The sequence below is a fragment of the Gasterosteus aculeatus genome, chromosome Y, assembly GCF_964276395.1.
Source record: "Gasterosteus aculeatus chromosome Y, fGasAcu3.hap1.1, whole genome shotgun sequence".
NCBI lineage: Eukaryota > Metazoa > Chordata > Actinopteri > Perciformes > Gasterosteidae > Gasterosteus > Gasterosteus aculeatus.
This window is the reverse complement of record NC_135709.1, coordinates 13,281,967-13,304,004: the sequence shown is the minus strand read 5'-3', so window position 1 is coordinate 13,304,004 and position 22,038 is coordinate 13,281,967. Positions and strand designations below refer to the sequence as shown.

The 22,038-nt window shown below is 41.6% G+C and overlaps 1 protein-coding gene and 1 long non-coding RNA gene across 3 annotated transcripts in view; one reads left to right on the top strand and one right to left on the bottom strand.

Annotated features, from left to right (window-relative positions):
- The window catches only part of LOC120812213 (N-terminal EF-hand calcium-binding protein 2-like), a 112,039-nt gene extending 90,334 nt beyond the window's left edge, over window positions 1–21,705 (top strand). For both annotated transcript variants that reach the window (XM_040168025.2, XM_040168024.2), the window contains 4 exons: window positions 9,412–9,524; window positions 16,075–16,152; window positions 17,030–17,121; window positions 18,774–21,705. In XM_040168025.2, coding sequence (XP_040023959.1) covers window positions 9,412–9,524; window positions 16,075–16,152; window positions 17,030–17,121; window positions 18,774–18,802 — 312 coding nt within the window. In that variant the 3' untranslated portion in view covers window positions 18,803–21,705. The remainder of the gene's footprint in view (window positions 1–9,411; window positions 9,525–16,074; window positions 16,153–17,029; window positions 17,122–18,773) is intronic.
- LOC144391210 (uncharacterized) lies at window positions 13,140–14,471 on the bottom strand. Its single transcript, XR_013455100.1, has 2 exons — window positions 14,378–14,471; window positions 13,140–13,774 (listed from the first exon to the last, which is right to left on the bottom strand). It is a non-coding gene; the product is annotated as an uncharacterized LOC144391210 (long non-coding RNA).
- Window positions 21,706–22,038: the final 333 nt, after the last annotated feature.

Sequence of the window (22,038 nt, the reverse complement as noted above, 5' to 3'; positions counted from 1 at the left end):
GGGAGAGAGGCAGAATGAGAGAATGTGTTAGTAAGGCAGAGAGGGATGAACAATTGAGTGAAGGTGGCGTGATTTGTAATTTGTCCTTATTATGACATCAGTGGCAGCTGCCAAGTCAGTTCTGGGTTCTTTATGACGTTTGCATGCTAAGACACCAGTGTGTACCCACTAATAAGAAATGATCCATGAATACATGAATATGCAGGCCGCGGGGTTTGAGTGGCACATTTATCGTTTTATGACTTCCAAGAAGCTTTTTATTTTATTAGAAGCTACGTATTTCAGCAGGTAAAGAATTCCCCTTTAACTGCCCCATGAATAGACATTTGTAGTTGCTCTAAAGATGAATGAGCAAACCTGCGGTCCCTCAGTACATGATGAAACCTCAAAGTGTTCGAAGCAGCCGTTCACCCTAATGCCAACAGGCAATTTGGCCCATCTCAATTTCAGCAATAGCTCAGAGATTGAATTTTAATACTCATCTGAGCGCTGCACGCTACAACCAGCGTCTGGCTCCATTAACTAATACTGTAACTTGTTTTGTTGTTGATTTTGTGTGTGGGTTTTAGACGTTAAGAGGTAATTGCAGTGTCTGCATGCCACTGGTCAGAGGACTGTCATTCCCATAGATTCGCACCCACAACAACAATTTATACAGCCAATTGCACCACAAGTGCACAATATGTCAAATGTGATTTTTAGGTTGTAGTTTGTAGTTTTAGCTGCAAGTGACAAAAAAAAGATTGAGGTAGCTTTAACTATCCGGTTCTTCTACGACAGCTATCATAACCTTTTTGTATTGTTTTAAACAACTCACAGCTCTTTAGAGTCCATTTCTAAGATGATTATATAAGTGTACTAATTTCTTGAAACATACTTACTACTTTGAGTCTAATTACTAATTAAGCGTACCACTCGTCTTTTTCGTAATCAAATCAATTAACCTAAAAATAAAAGAACATCGTAGCTTGTCAAGGTGCTGCAGGCCAGAAGGGATGCTGTTCTGTAATTGTACAACTTATGTTTATAATAAGGTATTTATTCCTCTCCCACTGCTGCAGAGAGCAGGTCGGCGTAAAGTAAACCGACTGTAGTCAGCCATCTGGTTAGTGCAGCTCAAGGGGAAGTAATATGAATCATGATGAATCTTTCGCTTTTGCTATTTGAATAAATGGGGGAATCCTTGAGCACAGTGGGTAGGATGGGAAGGGGGAGAAGGGCGAATGAGTAGGAAGGAAGAGAGATGTTAGGAAACCAGATGGGGAAGGTGGGGGGATAGCAGTAGATCGTAGAAGGAAACATAAAGCACAGAGTGAGGCAAAGGAGGGGAGTAGATGAGGAAGTCCTCAAGAAAAGACACGATGAGGAGGTGCGTGGGAAAATGAGGGGTTTGATAATGAGAGAAGGTGTGAAGAGAAGATCCCAATTTGGTATTTCCTTGTTCCCATGGTAACGCTAGACTGATACCCCCTCCCGTCTCTCTCAGCAGCACACATTCACATATCTTTCTGCCTCTCTCATTTTCATACCCAATGGGACAAAATTCCACACTAAAGTATGCTAAACACACACACACATGTTTCACACATGTAGAACAGCACTTGATAGATGGTGATCATCTCTCCACATTTTGTACAGTTGTCAGTGCAAAGCCCCACTGAGGTGTTTGAGGGGGAGAAGGAGCTGCAGGATGACATACATTTGTAGATGATCAAATTTGACACACTTTTACATAATTTACATTTTCCAGTATATGTCCTCGAAAGCGCATAAGGATTTGATGGATTGTCCCACATGGCAGGATATTTCTAACCTTGGTGCCTGCAATGACTGTTTTAAAAATGATTCTGCGTGAGACATAGTTGTGGTGACTACAATCCGGTAGAGTCACGTGAGGCTAAGTACGGGAGATTGGTGTGTGGACTCGTTCCAAACAGATGCAGATTCCTGCTGTGAAGTTCATTGATTTTATTGTCCGAAAGTCAAGTTAAAAAACATCCAAGCAGGCGAAGCGATACATGCTGTGCGACGATGCAATAAAGTGCGCTGTAGGATACGGTCAACAAAAAGTATCGTCTCCCGACTCACCCCCATGTCCATACAACCATCACTCCGCCTAGATGCCTACACTCATTCATAAACCACTGCACACCTGCCCACGTGATTCTGATGCTAATTACATTTCAAAATAAAAGTACCAACACTCACACACAGGAAGTGGCAGACGGCCGCTACAATAGTGTTCAAATTGTTTACCTATTTAATTCAATTCAATTCAATTCATTTTATTTTGTATAGCCCAAAATCGCAAATTACATATTTGCCTCAGAGGGCTTTACAGTCTGCACACATACAACATCCTCTGTCCCGAAACCCACCATCGGCACAGGAAAAACTCCCCAAAAAATGAAAAAACCCTTCCAAGAGGGAAAAAAGGGAAGAAACCTTAGGGAGAACGTCAGAGGAGGGATCCCATTCCCGGGATGGACAGACAATGGATGCCATGTGTACAGAATGAACAATATATAATACATGCAATTCCTATGACAGAAATGATTCAAGTAATTGTGAGTAGTAAGCCAGGCGCACAGCAGGACCACTGCAGGGGCAACCACCATCAGATAGAACCACCATCCACAGAATCCTGTGGGGAGGGAGAGCACAGAGACTTTAGGAGAGGGTAATGTTGGTTTATGAGTAGAGTAATATGATTAATATTTAAAATAATAATGATGATGATGATGATGGCAGCAGCAGCCGTCAGCAGGGCCACGGCAGGTGTCAGGACCAGGGTCCAGAAGGAACTACGATCTACGGAGACCTGCTAGGGGAGAAAGCACAAAAAAAATAAAAAAATTCACCATGATCAAAGTCACCATGGACTACGTTCCAACTGCATACTACCTTTGTATCCATGACGTTGACTTTGCGTGCGCAGGAAATGAGGTTTGAGTGTGTGACAACCTCCCCGATATACATTTCTGTCCCTTCTGATTGTTCAACAGCTGCGAGGCAAAAGGTTTAAATAATTTACTGCTGGAGGAAATTATAATGCATGTAAAAGCACGAGAGCTTACTCATAATGTGCAGCAGAAATCTTCAGTGGGAACTGACTGCTGGTAATAACAGCATTTCAATCCGGAGAGACTTGTTGAAATTTGAACAATGCTTTATTATAACAGGTATAATATATAATATTGCAAGTTGTTTGGGGCTTGGACTCCATCCTGCCACAGGATAGACCCGGGGCCGATTCAAAACCAGCATGGCAGCAATCAGTGCGAGCCACCCGAGGGCCTCCATATTGGGAGTGTGTAGGACCGCCTCTATTGGAGCTCGAAGTACGCGTCACGTCCGGAGCAGCATGGCCGGCCGTAGGACGTCTGGAGACCAGAATTGCAGAGACAGTTAACAACCTGCTACGGTGATGTGAAGCTAGGGTGAGTGTTCAGAGAACTCCGGAAGGTAACATCGAACTCAACAGCTGGCGCTCAACCTGCGAAGATAGGGCAGTTAACATGCAGAACAGCAGCAAAGCAGATAGCGGCTGCCATAGCCAAGTAGATCACCACTCTGTTCATGACCCCGGTTTTAAGAAACATGCCGACTCGTGCTTCCCCCTATCCATGAGGCGTGACTGGAGTCTGCTAACAGGTAGCATTAGGCTAGAAAACGCGGTGTTAGCTTGACTGGTCCAGTTAGCCTGCAACCTCTCCATGAAGTCAGCTGGACTGGTCACCACAAACCTAACTTGATCCCAGGTTGGCAGGTCAACTGACGGACCTCCTTCTTCAGAACTGCAAACGGGTCAGGTGAGACCAGATTATTTTAAGAGTCTATAACTGCCATGCAAGGAAGGTTAGGGCCACGAGCGAAGATCCCCTTGAATAAACGGTGCGGACTACTTAGCACAGTGAGCATTTTTTGGTTGAAAAGACGTTTAAAAGACGTCTATGCCCGACGTTGAAAAGACGTTGCAAAATGGTTTAAAAGTGAAAGTTGTTTTAACGTCTATTCGTAGACGTTGAAAAGACGTCTATGTTTAGACCACATTTCAACATGATTTTTTAATACGGTAATATTTCGTCTTCTCTTGTGTGCTATATCATTATTTTAGAGGTTTAAAAAGAAACTACGTCCACATTTGTAAGTTTACCACCGATATTATAAATCACGTTGAAAACGGGTCTATACGCGAACGTCTTTTCAACGTCTACGAATAGACGTTGAAACAACTTTCACTTTTAAACCATTTTGCAACGTCTTTTCAACGTCGGGGCATAGACGTCTTTTAAACGTCTTTTCAACGTTGAAATGCTCGCTGGTTGAAATGTGGTCTAAACGTAAACGTCTTTTCAACGTCTATGAATAGACGTTGAAACAACTTTCACTTTTGAACCAATTTGCAACCTCTTTTCAACGTTGGGCCATAGACGTCTTTTAAACGTTGTTTCAACGGATAAATTGCTCGCTGGAAACTTACAAGTTACATACTTAGTCACAGTTGTCATGTTAACAGCCCTTAACAAGGACAAACACATTATTTTATTGATTTGTATTTATTATAAATATAACACTATACATATAACAACACTTTTGCTAATTAAAAACAATACAGAAATAAAATATATTTTTCAGGAAAATAAATTATGGAATTAAAAGTGCAGAAACAACATTTCTGTGTTCAACAATTCTGTGTTTGTAGACCATTTTTCTGAATCATTGGAACTTCATTATAGATTCTGTAACAAGATGTGGCTCACTTGAGTTGGGATAGTATACCTGAAATCAGCTGCATCTCCCTCATCCTCACTTGAGGATTCTTTGTGTAAAGGGAGTCAGAGTGCACGGAGCAGATTCCTCTGGTCAACGTGTTTATTCGATTCAAATCATTTTATTTTGTTCAGCTTTGCAATCTGTAAACATGCAACATCCTGTTCTGAAACCCCCAAAATGTAAAAAGCCTTCAACCGGGAGAAACCTGAGGGGAAAACAGCAGGGAAGATGGTGTGTAGAGTATGAATGACTTAAAGATGTACAGTACATCCAATTCCTACGACAGAAATGATTCTAATATTGTCGATTATTAAGACAGGGGTAAGGCAGGACCAGTGCAGGGACAACCATCATCAGACATAACATCAGATGCAACCACCACCCGCAGAAACCTGTGAGGTGGGAAAGCACAAAGGCAAAGTTGGTCATTTGGGTTTATGATGACAGTAATAAACTAATAATAATAATAACAGCAGCAGCAGCAGGTGTGTTAGAACACTCATTTATAGATGGTTTACTTATTACATTATCAACAAGATAACAATTCATCTGCAACTTATGGTATTTCTGGAGTAACATTTCCAGGTATATTACACAGTATCATGCTTTAAGCAGCAGTAACTTACAATGTGTTGTCCCTCTTGTTTACAGAGCACAACTTGTTGAATTCAGCCCTTCACCCTTGCAATCTGTATTTAGCCCCCATTGCTTTAAAAACGTATTTTCAATGTGAAATGCAATAACATTTATGGGTACAGCAACAACCTAACGCATTAGCAACACCAAAGACACGAAAAATATTCGGGGATGTTTACTTTTGGTCCAGGTCATCATGCACGCTAGCATGCTCCAAGCTAGCATGCTAACTAGCAAACTACCTGCGCTAACGCTAACTAGCTTAACAAAAAGGGCCGTCTTTCCTGTATCGGGTGAGCAGCACAAGTAAAACACCCGGTTATAGTTCCAGGTGTGCTTCATTCAAACACTCCCGTACTTACAGAGTAGTGGAGCCGGTAGTCGTGGTTCTATCAGCCCGTTCATGTCGCTCTGCTGCCGTAACTTCGCCTCGTCCGCTCGGAGCTCTGCAGGCGTCTAAGAACTCGCGCATGCGCGTTACAGATGTGAGCGGAGTTTAGTAAAAAGTAAAGTTAAGTAAAAAGTTTGTTTACAAGTAATTTAGAACGATTCGATTCAGTGACTTGAAATCGATTCAGTAACTTTACTGGACAGTGCAGGCAAAGTTTCTGAGATCTCTGTTGTTTCTTGAAAGGAAATCAGGTTTAAATTAATTATGGATATTATAAACAAGCAAACGTTAATACGTTAATGCCATTAATTGTTGTTTGCTTTTATTTGAATCAAGTGCCATTTTCAATGTAAACATTACACAATAATTACACAATGTTTGGATCAATTCACAGAACCCCGGATTTTCAACCACATTGTAGGGTCGCATGTCTTTACAGATAAACTTGGCAATTGTTACTGTGATGTTGAGTTTCTTGCTGGCGAGGCCTGAGGTGTCTGCAGAGCTGGAGTTACCTGCTGCTGCTGCAGCGGTGACGCTGCTAGAAGTGCCTGACTGTCAGTGTTGTTTAATCCCACGGCGCCTTAGTAGATAGCCGGAAAGATTCGTCGTGTTTCCTTGGTCTTTTATTTGGCTTCTACATATTCTACAAACAGCGATCGACTTATTTAGAACACCTACGTGTTAGCAAAAGCCAAAATGTTTCCACACGCTGGATCGAGTTGGTTAAGTTGGTTTGTAAATGTCTCGCTCGCAGTCGTCTCCTGTGGGGCACACAGAGCCAGAGATCCATCACCTCTGCAGGACAGAGGGGAGCAGATGTAATCGTGGTGATTCGGTCAGGGAAGCCGGATGGTTAATGGAGTGCGAGCGATTAGATTAGCAGAGGCTGCTGGGCAATGTAGTGTTTCCAATTGAGTTGGTAGGTTGTGTGTGTGTGTGTGTGTGTGTGTGTGTGTTTGTGTGTGTGTGTGTGTGTGTGTGTGTGTGTGTGTGTATGTGTGTGTGTGTGTGTGTGTGTGTGTGTGTGTGTGTGCGTGTGCGTTCATGTCTCCGACTAGTCTGCACGGCAGACATAAGGCTGCACAGGTACCCTCCCGTTAACACGCCCCTCTGCAATCATGGCAATCATGTATCAGTGCAAACAAGCAACCAGGTGTTTTTTATTTTTTACGACAAGCTATTTAGAGTTAGACAACAGATGCACCACTAATGTATTGAATCTTACCCTATGATATATGTAGTCACTGTCAGAACTTAATATGATATCCGAGGACACGGGTTAACTGATTAAAGCAGAACCAGACGGTGAGAAAAACAGCAACCAGTCGGGGTCACCAACAGAGTAACCACAGTGATTCTATACAGATAAATAGGATTCCAACAACATTTGTATGCCAGGATATTTGACTTCAAGGAGGATTAGTGTTGGGACAAAAGCGCTAGGTGAGGTAAAAATAAAGTAAGAAGAGAGGAAGACAAGCCAAAGTCAAATGGATTAACAAATAGTTTTAGCAAATGTAGAACAAGTGGCTGGGTACTAAATAACATTTTTATATAGTTAGTGATCTCTCTGCTTGATTTCTGCTTGCGTGTACTTGCTGCTTATGACTTCAGTTGATCCCCACACAGTCCAATGAGACTCAATTATTGACGACATTGCATTCCATTTGTATCTGACAGCAATTGGGCCTAACGTTGTTAATCTTAAGGATTGATCAAAATAACTATCCCGATGGCTTCTGCAACGGAATACCCATACGTATCATGTTTACATTTGAATTGGTAATCAGCAGACTTCTATTTCCTCTCTTCTGGACTTCTGCAGCTCATTGTGTTTATGATGACTTCTTACTGCACTAGAAGTAGAGAACACATCTCTTCCCGTATGAGTAACCGTTACATTGGGTGCATGTCCCTTTTAGAATTATTAAAAGTTGTGATTCTGTTAAATACTCTCTGTAGTTCATCTCAAATAACATTAACATTTCAAATAATTTAACAGCTTATTCAAGACGCCTTAAATCTGACAGAAAATGATTTTTTAAAAGCCTGCTGTCTCGGTCAAAGTGCTGTTTCTGCTATGGAATTGTTTGTCACTGGCACCCTTTAAAATGCCAGCAAAAACACCTTTCACCTATGGGGGCCTCTCAGAGATTGATTGTCGGTTTATTACAGATTCTGTTTTAAATCACAATCAGTGAAATGCAAGAAGAAACGGCAGTGATAAGAGAAAGTAGGTGTAACGGGAAGGTAAATTCTGACAGTTGAAAAGTGAACTGCAGGAAAGAATGAATAAATATTTCGATATATTTATATGTAACAGAATGAGATTATCTTAGGGTAGGTATTTCAACACAGCGTGTGTGTGTGTACGTGCGCACGTATGTGTGAATGTGTAACACTGAAGGAATTCTGTAGGTCGAATTAATTTTTAACTGTACTGTATTGAGCTCTAAAGAGTAACGATCAACACCAATGCCGCTGCACGTCATTTCTTTCCTCTTTTTATAAATTGGATTCATATAAATATCCTCCAAATGATCCGTTGGAGCCAAACTGCACACCACTTCAGTACACGCATGCTCGCACCTTTCACACGCTGACGCTTCTGTTACGTACTGCTGGGTCACCGGGAGGGAGCGGCTGTACTTCTCATTTAGTTAAGATAATTTTTTCTTCTCACACAGACAAACACAAACGTCACTGAAGATGCTATAGTTACATTATACAGTATGTGTAATAGACCAGTGGCTCCATAGGAAGTGCCCATCCGAACATTCCTACAGACTCTGTGAGAGTCAGAGAACATTTAGCTTTTTTCTGCAGAATAATTTGGTAACGGAGAAATGTAGCTTTAGGGGAGGCACGACTCTTTCACCGCAGGTGCTTAAAGGATTTGCAGTTGTATCACAAAGCTTCTGGTACCTGCAGATGCTATCAAAAATCCACTGCGGTAGGTAGATAACAACGCAATGTCATTTCTTTCAACGTAATTATGGTGCTAAAGGTCTGGCATCACCGAGGCCAAAGGATTCAGGGGATTCAAGCAAACACACTTGGCTACAGCATAGTTTGGTGCTGTAGGCGACGCATGGGAAGGGACTATAGAGAAAGTAGAAATGGGAGAGAAGCTGACTTAGGTCTTTTGGTCCTAGTCGAGAGTCTATTAGGCCATTATTTCATTTTTTGTCATGCAGAAAAACGGTGCTAATGAGCTGTGCTAAACTCGTAAGTACTCATCTCTGGTAAACACAATATTTAAAGAGTGGCTTTTGCAAAATAGTTAAAATTCTTGTTCTTTCAACAACCCAACAGGGTCTAAAGGAATTTGTTTCTATGAGGCAGGTTTGTTGTTGTTTAGGGTTTAATCATTTAAAAGGTACAGTACTTACTTATTTAAACCAACAAACTCATAACTGAGAAATGTCAACTGATAAAGACATAAAAAGTCAGTTAAAAAGTCAAGTGAAGCTTTACTTTGTTTCGTAAAGAACCTTTATACAATATGCATGAATATTTGTATCTTTGTATGAAACACAATTTTGTTTACTCCCATAAAACAACCTAAATTTGACTTTGCCTTCTCCGTCTCTCTTCCCCTGCAGTCCTTGCTCCTCATTCGTCACGAGATGGTGGTTTCCCAGAAGAAGCTCGGCGACTTCTGTGACGCTCTGAAGCAATATCTGAAGAATGTCTCCGCTCAGAGAGACTGCTTTCAGTAAGTCTGCACATGCTCACAGCCGCACTGCTGCTGCCGCTGGGGCAGAGCGCAGCACCATAATCCTACTCTTTTTTTATATTTAATGTGCTCCATTTTTAGTGACAGGGCCTTTCGGGTTTTTCTCACTTTGACTTCCACCTCAAATATGATCTCCTCTGTTCTTTGATGTTTGAACATACACCGTTTTGCTTTTTTCAGGGTAGTTCCTCATCATCCTTCCTCAATTTGAGAAAAAAAAAAACTCAAGTGGTTTGGATCGGTGATTTAATAACAGCATACACAATATGTATTAATTAAGTCTAATACACTCTTAGCTTGCGTATTATAACGTTACTTTGACTAAAACTTCAGGGTGCCGTGAAACGGTTTAATATCTAAGGAGATTTCTCCAGATCCCAGACTCAATGTTCTGTGTGCATAGTCCACAGACATATTGTGCATGTACGCCCTCGGCAAGACTCTGACGATGTGGCTCTGCTGCAACTCTTCTATTTGTGTTACGTTTCTCCCTCCAGTTACTGCAGTCTATACTTTGGAATAAAGGGTCTGCAAGAGGGGCAGAGGAAGAATTGGCATGACTATAGGGCTGCAACTAACGATTATTTTGATAATCGATTAATCGGTCGATTATTTCTTTGATTAATCGATGAATCTGATTTTTCAAAAATGGCATTAAAAAGCTTTAATTTCCAACCCTTTATTCTAAAACAGAACCTCAAATTTGTCAGAACTAGTTCTCTATACTACACTCACAAACACACCCTCATGTTCACTTGAAGCATATTCATTAAATTATTACCATCGTTGTAGTGCAAGTTAAAAAACAACCAAGTGCTATGAGTTGAATTTAAAATGGTATTTGTAAATAAATGCATTAGAGGCTTCTTAGTTGATTTAATGGATCACCATGTGTCTCCCTTTACAGCAGGGGTGTCAAACTCAATTGCACAGGGGGCCAAAATTCAAAATACACTTCAGGTCGCGGGCCGAACAGAATAAACATTTATTGAACACACTAAAGCCAAACGTTTCTTTTAACATAAATATAAATACAAACAGACAGGAATGTTATTCTGCAATAAATAAACTTAAACTTTAAATAACTTAAAATATCTTGTTCTCCAGTTATACAAGTTAGAAATATGAACATGCTGCAAAAAAACGCCTGAAAAAATAAATAAAAATTGTGACAGTGCTTGTGCTTTAAGTAAACATGAAAATAACAAATCAAAACATTTGAGTTTCTTTGCTTTTGTCATTTTATATAAAAAAAAACCTTAGATTTTAAATATCACAAATGATTTTACTCTCCATAAAAATATCTTCTGTCAAAATTATACAAGTTAGAAATATGAACATGCTGCAAAACAAAACAAAACCTGAAAATATAAATAAAATTTGTGCTTTTCAGGAATAACAAATAACGATTTGTAACGGTCGGGATTATTACCGCCGCCTTATAGGGGTTATAAAGCATTTACTCTGGGGAGGACTGAGTGGGACAGGATCTGGGTCCCCCACACTCAATGCCTGTGGCCTCGATGCTCAGATGAGTGAACAGGTTGTTTACTATTTAGCAGCTAGACTGGACGGTAGCTTCTTAGACTGGGCAAAGTGGGCTTCAGCAGGTGGTCGTCTGAAGTGTGTGTGGGGTGCGTGAGGTAACCCCCCCCCCCCCACTCTTCCCAGGTCTAGCTAAACAGGTGAGGCGCCCTTACCCCAGATAAGCAGCCCAATATACTAGACTAAGTTAAACAAACACGTATAGCTGTTATTCCCTCTATTGTTTACTCAAGGATAAACACAGAGCACAAGAAAAACATATTCAAATACGAGACAGTTATATGGGATGGTTTCATTAATATAGTCACCTAGAAACCTCACGAATGGCTACTCAATACCTCTGTTTCACTTCATCATCAAACATTGGGTGCTTAACTTGGCACTTAGTGGGCCATACCCGTCTATTGTAAGTTCTCATGGAACCTGGGGAAGCAACGTTCACCCTTATGACAACTAAAAATGGCTCCCTTTAACCAGAACAGTAAACTTAACAGAGAATATAGCTTACTTCTAAAGGCATTTCACATTCACATTCCAATAAACTTACTTTAGATGGCAAAATAAACAGTTACTCAGCGTCTGCTGTGCCAGTCCGCATGAGCTAACCGGGTCACTCCGGTGTGTATGGGTGCGTGTGTGTGTGTACGTGTTGGTGTCAGCTCCGTTGCTGTTCAGTTCAGTTCAGTAGGTGCTGTTAGCGTCTGCGTGCTTGGGTGTGTGTGTGGGCGCACAGCGCGGCTAGTTCGTTCAGTTCACAGACAGTTCTGTTCGGCTGCACACGCCGCCTGCTGGTTCATGGATCAGTGTGTTGAAATGTGGTGCAGTGATTACCCATACAACCGCAGAGGTCACACGTCGTGGGATGTCCGATGGCTGGCAGGGTAAACCTCCAATGAAACGGGTTGTCTTGACGTCAATCGCCCCCTTTCCCGCGCAGCTCACGCACGGAGTGGGGAGAGGTGGGCAGAGCTTTTAGCTAGCACGTTGCACCTCGAGATGTTGATGTCCCGGCTTGCTCTTCCTGAACACTCCTCCAGTCATCTTCATCGGTGCACCGCCATCTAGCCCCAACTAAATCCCAGTGAGCACAAGACGTAATTTCAACGTTGAAATATGGTTGAAATCGGGTTGAAATGAGGTCTGAACGTCTAAGACCTAATTTCAACGTCTTTTCAACCGGCTAAAAATGGGATAAAACATCAACGTGCGAGAAAACGTCAATTTGTTGACAAATGTGTTATGATGTAACGTAAGGTTGAAAGATAGACGATATTAACGTTAAGATTTTCATAATAATTAATGAACTGGTCGGCGAAATTTGGTCTACGCGAAGACGTAATTTCAACGTATTTAATATTTCACTTAAAACGTTATAAATATGAAACTACAGACTGCGTGCTGTTAATAAGATGCGTTTAAGACATAATAATGCGGGCAGGTTCAAACATTACTTGTAAACACGTAACTCCGCTCACATCTGTAACGCGCATGCGCGAGTTCTTAGACGCCTGCAGAGCTCCGAGCGGACGCAGCACGAAGCGAACTTACGGCAGCAGAGCGACATGAACGGGCTGATAGAACCACGACTACCGGCTCCACTACTCTGTAAGTACGGGAGTGTTTGGATGAAGCACACATGGAACTATAACCGGGTGTTTTACTTGTGCTGCCCACCCAATACGGGAAAGACGGCCCTTTTTGTTAAGCTAGTTAGCGTTAGCGCAGGTAGTTTGCTAGTTAGCATGCTAGCTTGGAGCATGATGACCTGGACCATAGACGTCGGGCCATAGACGTCTTTTAAACGTCTTTTCAACGTTGAAATGCTCGCTGGTTGAAATGTGGTCTAAACGTAAACGTCTTTTCAACGTCTACGAATAGACGTTGAAACAACTTTCACTTTTGAACCAATTTGCAACCTCTTTTCAACGTCGGGCCATAGACGTCTTTTAAACGTTGTTTCAACGGATATATTGCTCGCTGGAAACTTACAAGTTACATACTTAGTCACAGTTGTCATGTTAACAGCCCTTGACAAGGACAAACACATTATTTTATTAATTTGCATTTATTATAAATATAACACTATACATATAACACTTTTCCTAATTAAAAACAATACAAAAATAAAATATATATTTCAGGGAAATGAACTATGGATTTAAAAGTGCAGAAACAACATTTCTGTGTTCAACAACAACAATTCTGTGTTTGTAGACCATTTTTCTGAATCATTTGAACTTCATTTTTAGATTCTGTAACAAGATGTGGCTGTGAGTCACTTGAGTTGGGATAGTATACCTGAAATCAGCTGCATCTCCGTCATCCTCACTTGAGGATTCTTTGTGTAAAGGGAGTCAGAGTGCACGGAGCAGATTCCTCTGGTCAACGTGTTTATTCAATTCAAATCATTTTATTTTGTTCAGCTTTGCAATCTGTAAACATGCAACATCCTGTCCTGAAACCCCCAAAATGTAAAAAACCTTCAACCGGGAGAAACCTGAGGAGAAAACAGCAAGGCAGAAGGTGTGTAGAGTATGAACAATTTAAAGATGTACAGTACATCCAATTCCTACGACAGAAATGATTCTAATATTGTGGATTACTAAGCCAGGGGTAAGGCAGGACCAGTGCAGGGACAACCATCATCAGACGTAACATCAGATGCAACCACCACCCACAGAAACCTGTGAGGTGGGAAAGCACAAAGGCAAAGTTGGTCATTTGGGTTTATGATGACAGTAATAAACTAATAATAATAACAGCAGCAGCAGGTGTGTTAGAACACTCATTTATAGATAGTTTACTTATTACATTATCAACAAGATACCAATTCATCTGCAACTTATGGTATTTCTGGAGTAACATTTCCAGGTAGATTACACAGTATCATGCTTTAAGTAGCAGTAACTTACAATGTGTCGTCCCTCTTGTTTACAGAGCACAACTTGTTGAATTCAGCCCTTCACCCTTGCAATCTGTATTTAGCCCCCATTGCTTTAAAAACGTATTTTCAATGTGAAATGCAATAACATTTATGGGTACAGCAACAACCTAACGCATTAGCAACACCAAAGACACGAAAAATATTCTGGGATGTTTACTTTTGGTCCAGGTCATCATGCTGCACGCTAGCATGCTGCAAGCTAGCATGCTAACTAGCAAACTACCTGCGCTAACGCTAACTAGCTTAACAAAAAGAGCAGTCTTTCCTGTATCAAGTCGGCAGCACAAGTGAAACACCCGGTTATAGTTCCAGGTGTGCTTCATCCAAACACTCCCGTACTTACAGAGTAGTGGAGCCGGTAGTCGTGGTTCTATCAGCCCGTTCATGTCGCTCTGCTGCCGTAACTTCGCTTCGTGCTGCGTCCGCTCGGAGCTCTGCAGGCGTCTTAAGAACTCGCGCATGCGCGTTACAGATGTCAGCGGAGTAACGTGTTTACAAGTAATGTTTGAACCTGCCCGCATTATTATGTCTTAAACGCATCTTATTAACAGCACGCAGTCCGTAGTTTCATAATTATGACGTTTTAAGTGAAATATTAAATACGTTGAAATTACGTCTTCGCGTAGACCAAATTTCGCCGACCAGTTTATTAATTATTATGAAAATCTTAACGTTAATATTGTCTATCTTTCAACCTTACGTTACATCATGACACATTTGTCAACAAATTGACGTTTTCTGGCACGTTGATGTTTTATCCCATTTTTAGCCGATTTCAACCATATTTCAACGTTGAAATTACGTCTCGTGCTCACTGGGTAATATTAAATGATCTCGCGGGCCAGATGTAATTGCATGTTTAAAGTTTAAACATTTAAAAGAGACGACAGTTCTGACAGAATCAGACACACGCAGGACGGTCTGCGGCACAGACTGTTACATGGAGATATTCATTCGGTTCAGAACTAATAAATATCTATATTTCTGATACGGGTAGACAGAATCAAGCATTGTGATTGGTTTAGAGTTAGTGAAGGTGTGTAGTGCATTGAGCCATAATGTACTGTACACCTGTTTACATTTAGCTGAGTGTTCCATGTGCGCACTCAAGATAAGTAGCTTCTGCGCAACCGTTAGTGTCATTTCAAGCTTAGCAAACATGTTTTGTGTAAACTTTCATATTTCGGGAGGACAGTACAGGTAGACGTCATGAGCAATGTGAATGAATGAGCAGGTCTAGCAAGGGGACCTGGGATGTTTTCAGACAATGTACAAATTAATGTCAATCTCCAAGCTAATTATCAACAAGCTTTTGATGCTAAGCTAACACACGTGATGTTGCCTGTTTGTCTGTTCACAGCAACAGCCACACGAACGGGGTCTATTTTCTCTAGGCTACTGAAATGCGATACACAACATTCGGTGCCTACAACTATGCCTACAACTATCCTAAGAATGGATGAAGTGACAATAGGTAATGTGAAAAGGGACCATCGTAAAGACAACCAGTGGAAAGGCGAGATGGAGCCCTTGTTCATTACAGCGAAATGTGTTTTCTAAAGTGCCTCGTAGAAGTGACCATTAACAGCAAGCCTCCTCCATCCGCACTGACCGGGTTCACACACACAGATTATTATAGCCTCATCTTTAAAATGGGATGCAATCCTCGAGCCCTCATCATTGTGTCAAGTGCTGTGGCATCAATATTGTGCATTCACCATCATTTTCTCCTTAAACCTAAACTGTTATTGTGTGTGTGTTTTCATTTCAATAATATGTCTTTTCTGTGCGCCTACCATGACGTATGTGTCCCCATATCCTCAACATCCTCCATCTTGCTTCTGTTATATGCACCTTCTCCACCTTTCTCTTCTTTGGTGTTGAGCCTATCCTCCCCCCACCACCCACCTACGGTATGCCTGTACCTCTCCCCCCTCCTCCCTTGATCTACTCTACCATTCTGTCATAATCTCACTTCTCCAACCGTAACCTTGCTGACTATCACCCACTCATTGCCATTCTCCTCTGTCTCCGCTCCAGTGTGAATGCGGTGCGCCTGCCGGACGGTGTATCCTTTGTCGTCTATGAGTTCTGGGAAGGAGAGGAGGAGTGGAAGAGGTGAGTTTTCAAGCCCTCTCTTATGTCCGTCACTCACGGCAGTGTTGAGAGATTTTTGAATTCCTGCAACCTGTGAAACAAAGCAAAGAAACATTTAAGTAGAAGTCTTGCTGTGCTACTTCAAATGGGACAAAACAGGCAGAACGACACATCTGTAAATGTTGAGAATGTTGGCCCATTGCTGCAAGACGTTTCATTCCTAAGGCACCTTGAAAGTATTAAAAGAAATTAACGAGTGTAGACAATTAGTCTTTCTTAAAATGCTTGCTAGTCAGCACTCTGGCTCCTTGAGGAGTCTTTCTCCAGCTGATCGTGCCATTTCTTCGTGGCGCAGGGGTTAGAGAAGGTGTGCTGGGAAGCACAAGGTTGTTGGTTCGATTCCAGGCTGCCCCATGTTCCACGTCGAAGTGTCCCTGAGCAAGACACCTAACCCCTAATTGCTCCCCAGGCAAAAATGCGAAAAAGCCATGGGTTTAAAGTGTGATGTAAGTCGCTTTGGACAAAAGCGTCTGCTAAATGACCTGTAATGTAATGTAATGCTTGTTGGGAAAACTCCCCCTCACTTAATTAGCATCCTTCAGCCATTCACTCACTCCAAAGTTGCTGAGGCACTTGAGCTGCGTCAGATCAACATGATTGAGTAATGGTGGTGGGCTTGAGGAGAAGCTGCTGACGTAGCTTCTGCTCCACTGCTCCAAGCATCCAACTGTCATAAATATTTCAACTCCTACAGTAAAGGATGGAGGCCGTGCCGAGCAGTTTAAAGCCAGGTGGGCAATGACGCGTGGCTCTGCAGATGCGTTTGCTCGTAGACATACACGTTGTGTGAGCAATTATGTGTGTGTGTGCGCTCTCTTACCCTCCCTTCTAATTCTAGGCACCTCCAGTCAGCCCCCAACAAAGCCTTTCAGCATGTGAAGGTGGATACACTGTGCCAGCCGGAGGCAATGTCCTCAGTAGCCGTGCCAGGTCAGTTGAGAACTACTACAGAAGAAGTTTTACTAATAGTCAAAGGAGCTGTCCAGTGATTTTAAATGTTGGGTTTAGTCCACTAGTCATGGGCCTGGTCGAGCCTGTGAGAGAAGTTTGAGACATTCATAAAACACATGGGCATTTACCAGTTGCATTGTGAGGGTGTCAGTCTTGGAATTGGTGTATTTTAGAGAGGGATCCTCTCCAGGGAGTCACGTTCTGAGGCCCGTCGCAAACTCACAACAAGTTACACGCTGCATCTCAGGTAGCTGCTTTCAACGTGCTTTAAATGAGGCACAGCTTGATATCATTTTGAATGGTTTCTGTCTGATAAAAATGGTTGGGGAATAACACATTCATAATAATCAGTGATAGGAGGAAATAATATTCAGAATCTATGTTAGTCCCACTGTTATCGCTCTCATCAGAAGGAATATATTTGTTTGTATTAAGAATAAAACATCCGTGGATTCTGCTATTGTGTTAATAATATTCAGCCTGATTCCATGTGTAATACTAGTGTACTAAATGCGAGTACATTCTCAATTGGCTCCTTTCTTTTACTGAGCATAAATTGTTTACTTTGTAAAATATCAAAGAGAATATTGCTACCAGAGACCAAGACTGTTTCTTTAAAATAGACTAAAACAATCCAAACCACTAGTTATTCAAGATAAGAAATCTATAGAAGATGTTGTTCTTAATAAATTACTTCAGTGCATTATCACCTTTAAGGTTAGAGGTTATCCATTAACAAGCTCAGCACAGAATGTAAAACAATCATCATAAAATAGAATGTAAGTTAGTAATGAATAGAAAAAAAAGAAAAGAATTTAAAAACATAAAATAACACAAAATAGCTGAATGACATTCTTCTCATAAGCTTATTCAGCCAATTCGACTTGGTGCTTCTCAACGATGAAAGCCGCCTGGCACCAGCTGGCCTGCATCCACGCTGTAGCGGTTGCGACGCCGGTGACTTGAGGGGGAAGCTTGCACTTTCTCTCCTAGTCCAACTAATCTTTTCCTCTGTCTCGCCTCACTCCGGGCCTCTCAAAGATTCAAAGATTCGAAGATTTTTATTGTGAGTTATACACGCCCTGTGTATTGAAATTCTTGTGCTTGCCTTTTCTGGAAAGCCGACCAATTTTTAAATAAAAATAAAAATACAATATTTACATAAATGTACATAAAATAAGGATAAGGCAGAAATGAGGTAAGGAGGAAAAGTGCAAAACTGAGCAGGTTGTAAAAGAAAAACTTAAATTAAATGAAATGTGTGCAATACAAATTAATAGTACAGTAACAGTAAGTGAAATCCTAACAAGCTAAAGTGCAGACCAGTTGTGGATTAGGTTATAGAGTCCTCTCAGCTCTTGATGGCTCTAATGGCAGTGGGGGAAAAATATTTTTTTAGTCTGGTGGTCCTGCATTTGGCACTTCTGTACCTCCTGCCTGAGGGTAGAAGCTTGAACAGTCCATATTGGGGGTGGGTGGGGTCTTTGAGAATGGAGGCAGCTCTCCTGTGAACACTGCGGTGGTAGAATGCTCTGCAGAGAGCATCTACATCTCGTCAACTTATTTCTGTTTTCTGCCTCGCCAAATTCCTCCTCATCTCTTTTCAATCTGTTTCCTCTCACCCCCTCTAGCCGCCTGGTGCAGTGTGAACAGGGACTGAGCATGAAGATATCCAACGCCATGACTCCAGGACACGCGTTCCTCATCTCCTAACAAGCCCTCTGACCCTAAACCCCCCCACCACCCTCCCGCGCATTTCACCCCCAACCCCCACCCCTCTCCACGCATTCACCCCTCAACTCTTTTTGTAAGTACATGTTTACACAGTGCAAATGAATGGTGTCAACTGCAGTGAAAATTGAACAAACAGTGCATTCTACAGTGTGAGGTCCCTAATTTCGCCGGCTCGAGAAATTGGATTGTGTAACGTTCATGTTTCAAGTACCTTTGACACACTGTAAAGTGGAGTTTGTCATGTAGCAAGGACCCTGGCGTTGAGTTGTTCATGTAGCAGTAGCTGTTTTTGAGTAGAGCATTTTGGAAAGTGGCTTCTTTTCTCCACCCCTGTTCTACGTGACGGCAGGTAGCACATCTAGTCAGCTGCTCATTCCAAATTTCCTCCCACACACTGTTTTCCAATGATGACATATTTTGTAAGTTATCCAACGCGTCTGACGTTATTCTTACATCAGCCCTTCTGCACTAAATGAGGACCACACACCTCGTTTGCTCCCGACCTCAGGAAAACGGACCGCTTGATTTAGCTTGAAGGCTAGCAGCTAGCTAGGCAGTTAGCTCATCTTCTCTAAGTCTCTACGTACAAAATTGGTAGTTTATAATTGCCTCTGCACAGTAGTATCGCAAACCTACTTCGCCCAATAACGTTCATTCATACAACACAGTAATTCATACAACATCCATGAACATAATGTCACTTTGACAGTTCTCCAATGGCACCATCGTTACACTCTGCCTGTAGTCTGAATTTAAGACAACCCCCTATTTTGTAAAACCCTGTTTTGGGGTTTTTCCTTTTAAACCGAGGGTCAATCACCCTCAATCACTTTTGACCCGCTTATAAAGAGAACCAGGGTTACGGTCATAACTTTAGATTTGAAATGCTTGCTGAACAATTTGAGCTTGTTCACGACAACTAGGCTACGTTTATGTACAATGGCTGATGTGGGAATAATGCTAATTATACGCGTGTGTAAATACAGCACATGTGTTTAATGAGCAACAGAACACTGAACCCAAATCTCTGTGAATCCACGTATCACCATTCAATCACTTAGTTATGAAAATAGGTCTTGACAAATATTTAGGTGTATAGATGATTCTGATGGACATACATAAATATAGACATAGTTAGCTATTTATATTTCTTCATGTAGCTTCTATTTTATGAAACCGTAACGTTGACCCTCTGAGTAGGCTGGTAGAACAGGCATGCAAAATACATTGCAGGTTTATCTGTGAAATGTGTCTACTAATCTCTCGGTGTCTGTGTTGAAGGTGCCCTGTGGAGCTTTCTGACCACTATTAGAGCTTTAGAGCGGTGTTGTTTGTATGATGTAGGCACCACAGCACACTCCGATTTAACGGTTGTTTTTGTTTTTCTTCCTTTTTGGCTCTTGCTTGGCTCTGATTTACAGGCTAAACATATTTTGGATGTTTTCCACTCACATTCATTTCCGATTACACAACACCACATTCTCTCATTTAAAGATCAGGGTGATAATTACTGTTCCTTTAATCCCTTTAAACCACGTCAGCAGTAGATTTGGATTAAATCTCAGATTCATACAGTAAATGGCAATTTCAGTTTCTGAGGACGCAGCCTTTTAGAGATTTAAGAGACTGCGTATTTCTAACAAGTTTAAACCCGTCCTGAACCTTAAACTGCAGCTAAGCGATCCACAAAGATACACTCTGAATGTGCATAGAACTTTGGTTTGTTTACACAAAAGCTCCACAGTGCACCTTTACTCTTTCGCCTCTTAAAAATAATACGTAAACACCACTTGCACACCCGTGCCAAGTCCTTGTTTGTGTTCCAGAAGGAGCTGCTGTATTATGAATAAAACCATAAAGCCATATTGCATGGATTGATGTGTACATGTCAGTGACTTACTATACTGATAGCCATAGTTTTAAAGTATTCGAGTGCTCAGCTGAATGCAGCCCACACTCTCCAATCGGGGTGGGGGGTTCTTTCCTCCGCTTTGTGCCCGGCTCCGTCGGGTCGGGTCTATGAGGTAGATAGCGGGTGACCCGTCAGAAATCCCAATACTGTTCCCTATTGATACATTCCTGAATGTCCTTCAGACTGTGCAACTTGTTCTTTTTCTATCCTGCCGCTGCCCCAGTGCAACCTGTGCTTCGTCATACAATGGGAGAGTTATGCTGTTGAGACGTAGCGAAACAAGCCTTGTTTGAACGCTCCCTTGCGCCATGAACAGATGAAACGGCAGAGGAGGTGTGCGGCGGTCCTGGCTTCCTGTAACAAGGAGCAGCCCTCTGTAGCCGCAGGGAAGCCGGTGAACAGGAAGTTACCTCACAATACCAAGCCAATCAAGAATCTGACGAGCCGATCGAGGCCATAACTCTTCCCTTCTACGGCTGTGTTCTGTTTCTATCCTTCGACCGAGTGCATGTCAACTGAATGTTCAGTAACTTGTTTGCTGTAGTATTAGGGCCATGCTACTCTTCAATGGGTTTTGTGCATTTCTTACCTTATTTCTTTTCTAGTATTCCTATGAAGGAGACAAGAGACTAAAATCAACTCTATATATATATATATATATATATATATATATATATATATATCTGTATATATAGATATAGATATGGCTAGAAGAATGTCATTTAAGAATGAACGTTCACTTTTATGGCAATGTTTAATGAAATATTAATTCTTAATGTATGTTTCAGTAAAACAGCTTTCTTTTAAGTGTAGAGACTTAACGCAGGGATGCAAGTATTATATTTGGTCTTTAAAAGAATATCTTGTTGAAATTCTAGATGATGTAGAGTGATGCAATTCAATAAAACTATCAAACTGAAGCTAGAGCCTCCGTCTCTGTGTTCTACGTAAATACCAGCAGCCCTTTGACATTTTCCCAGTCAGGCCTCCTTCAGCTCATATTATAGGGGGAACTGGCTTAGGGCTTACATAATGTTAGTTTTCATTTAATATCGGAACAACGTTCCGGTTGGTTTAACGTTATTTAACTATTTATAGTGAAACATTGTGCCCACTGTTGAAGTGGAATACATTCTTCAAGAAACACAACATAAAAAACAGATGTGTCCTTAGCGACCATCCCACCATCAGTTGGAGCTCCTTATCTTACCCACATGCTGTTCGCAGCTTTAATACTGATATGCAAAATG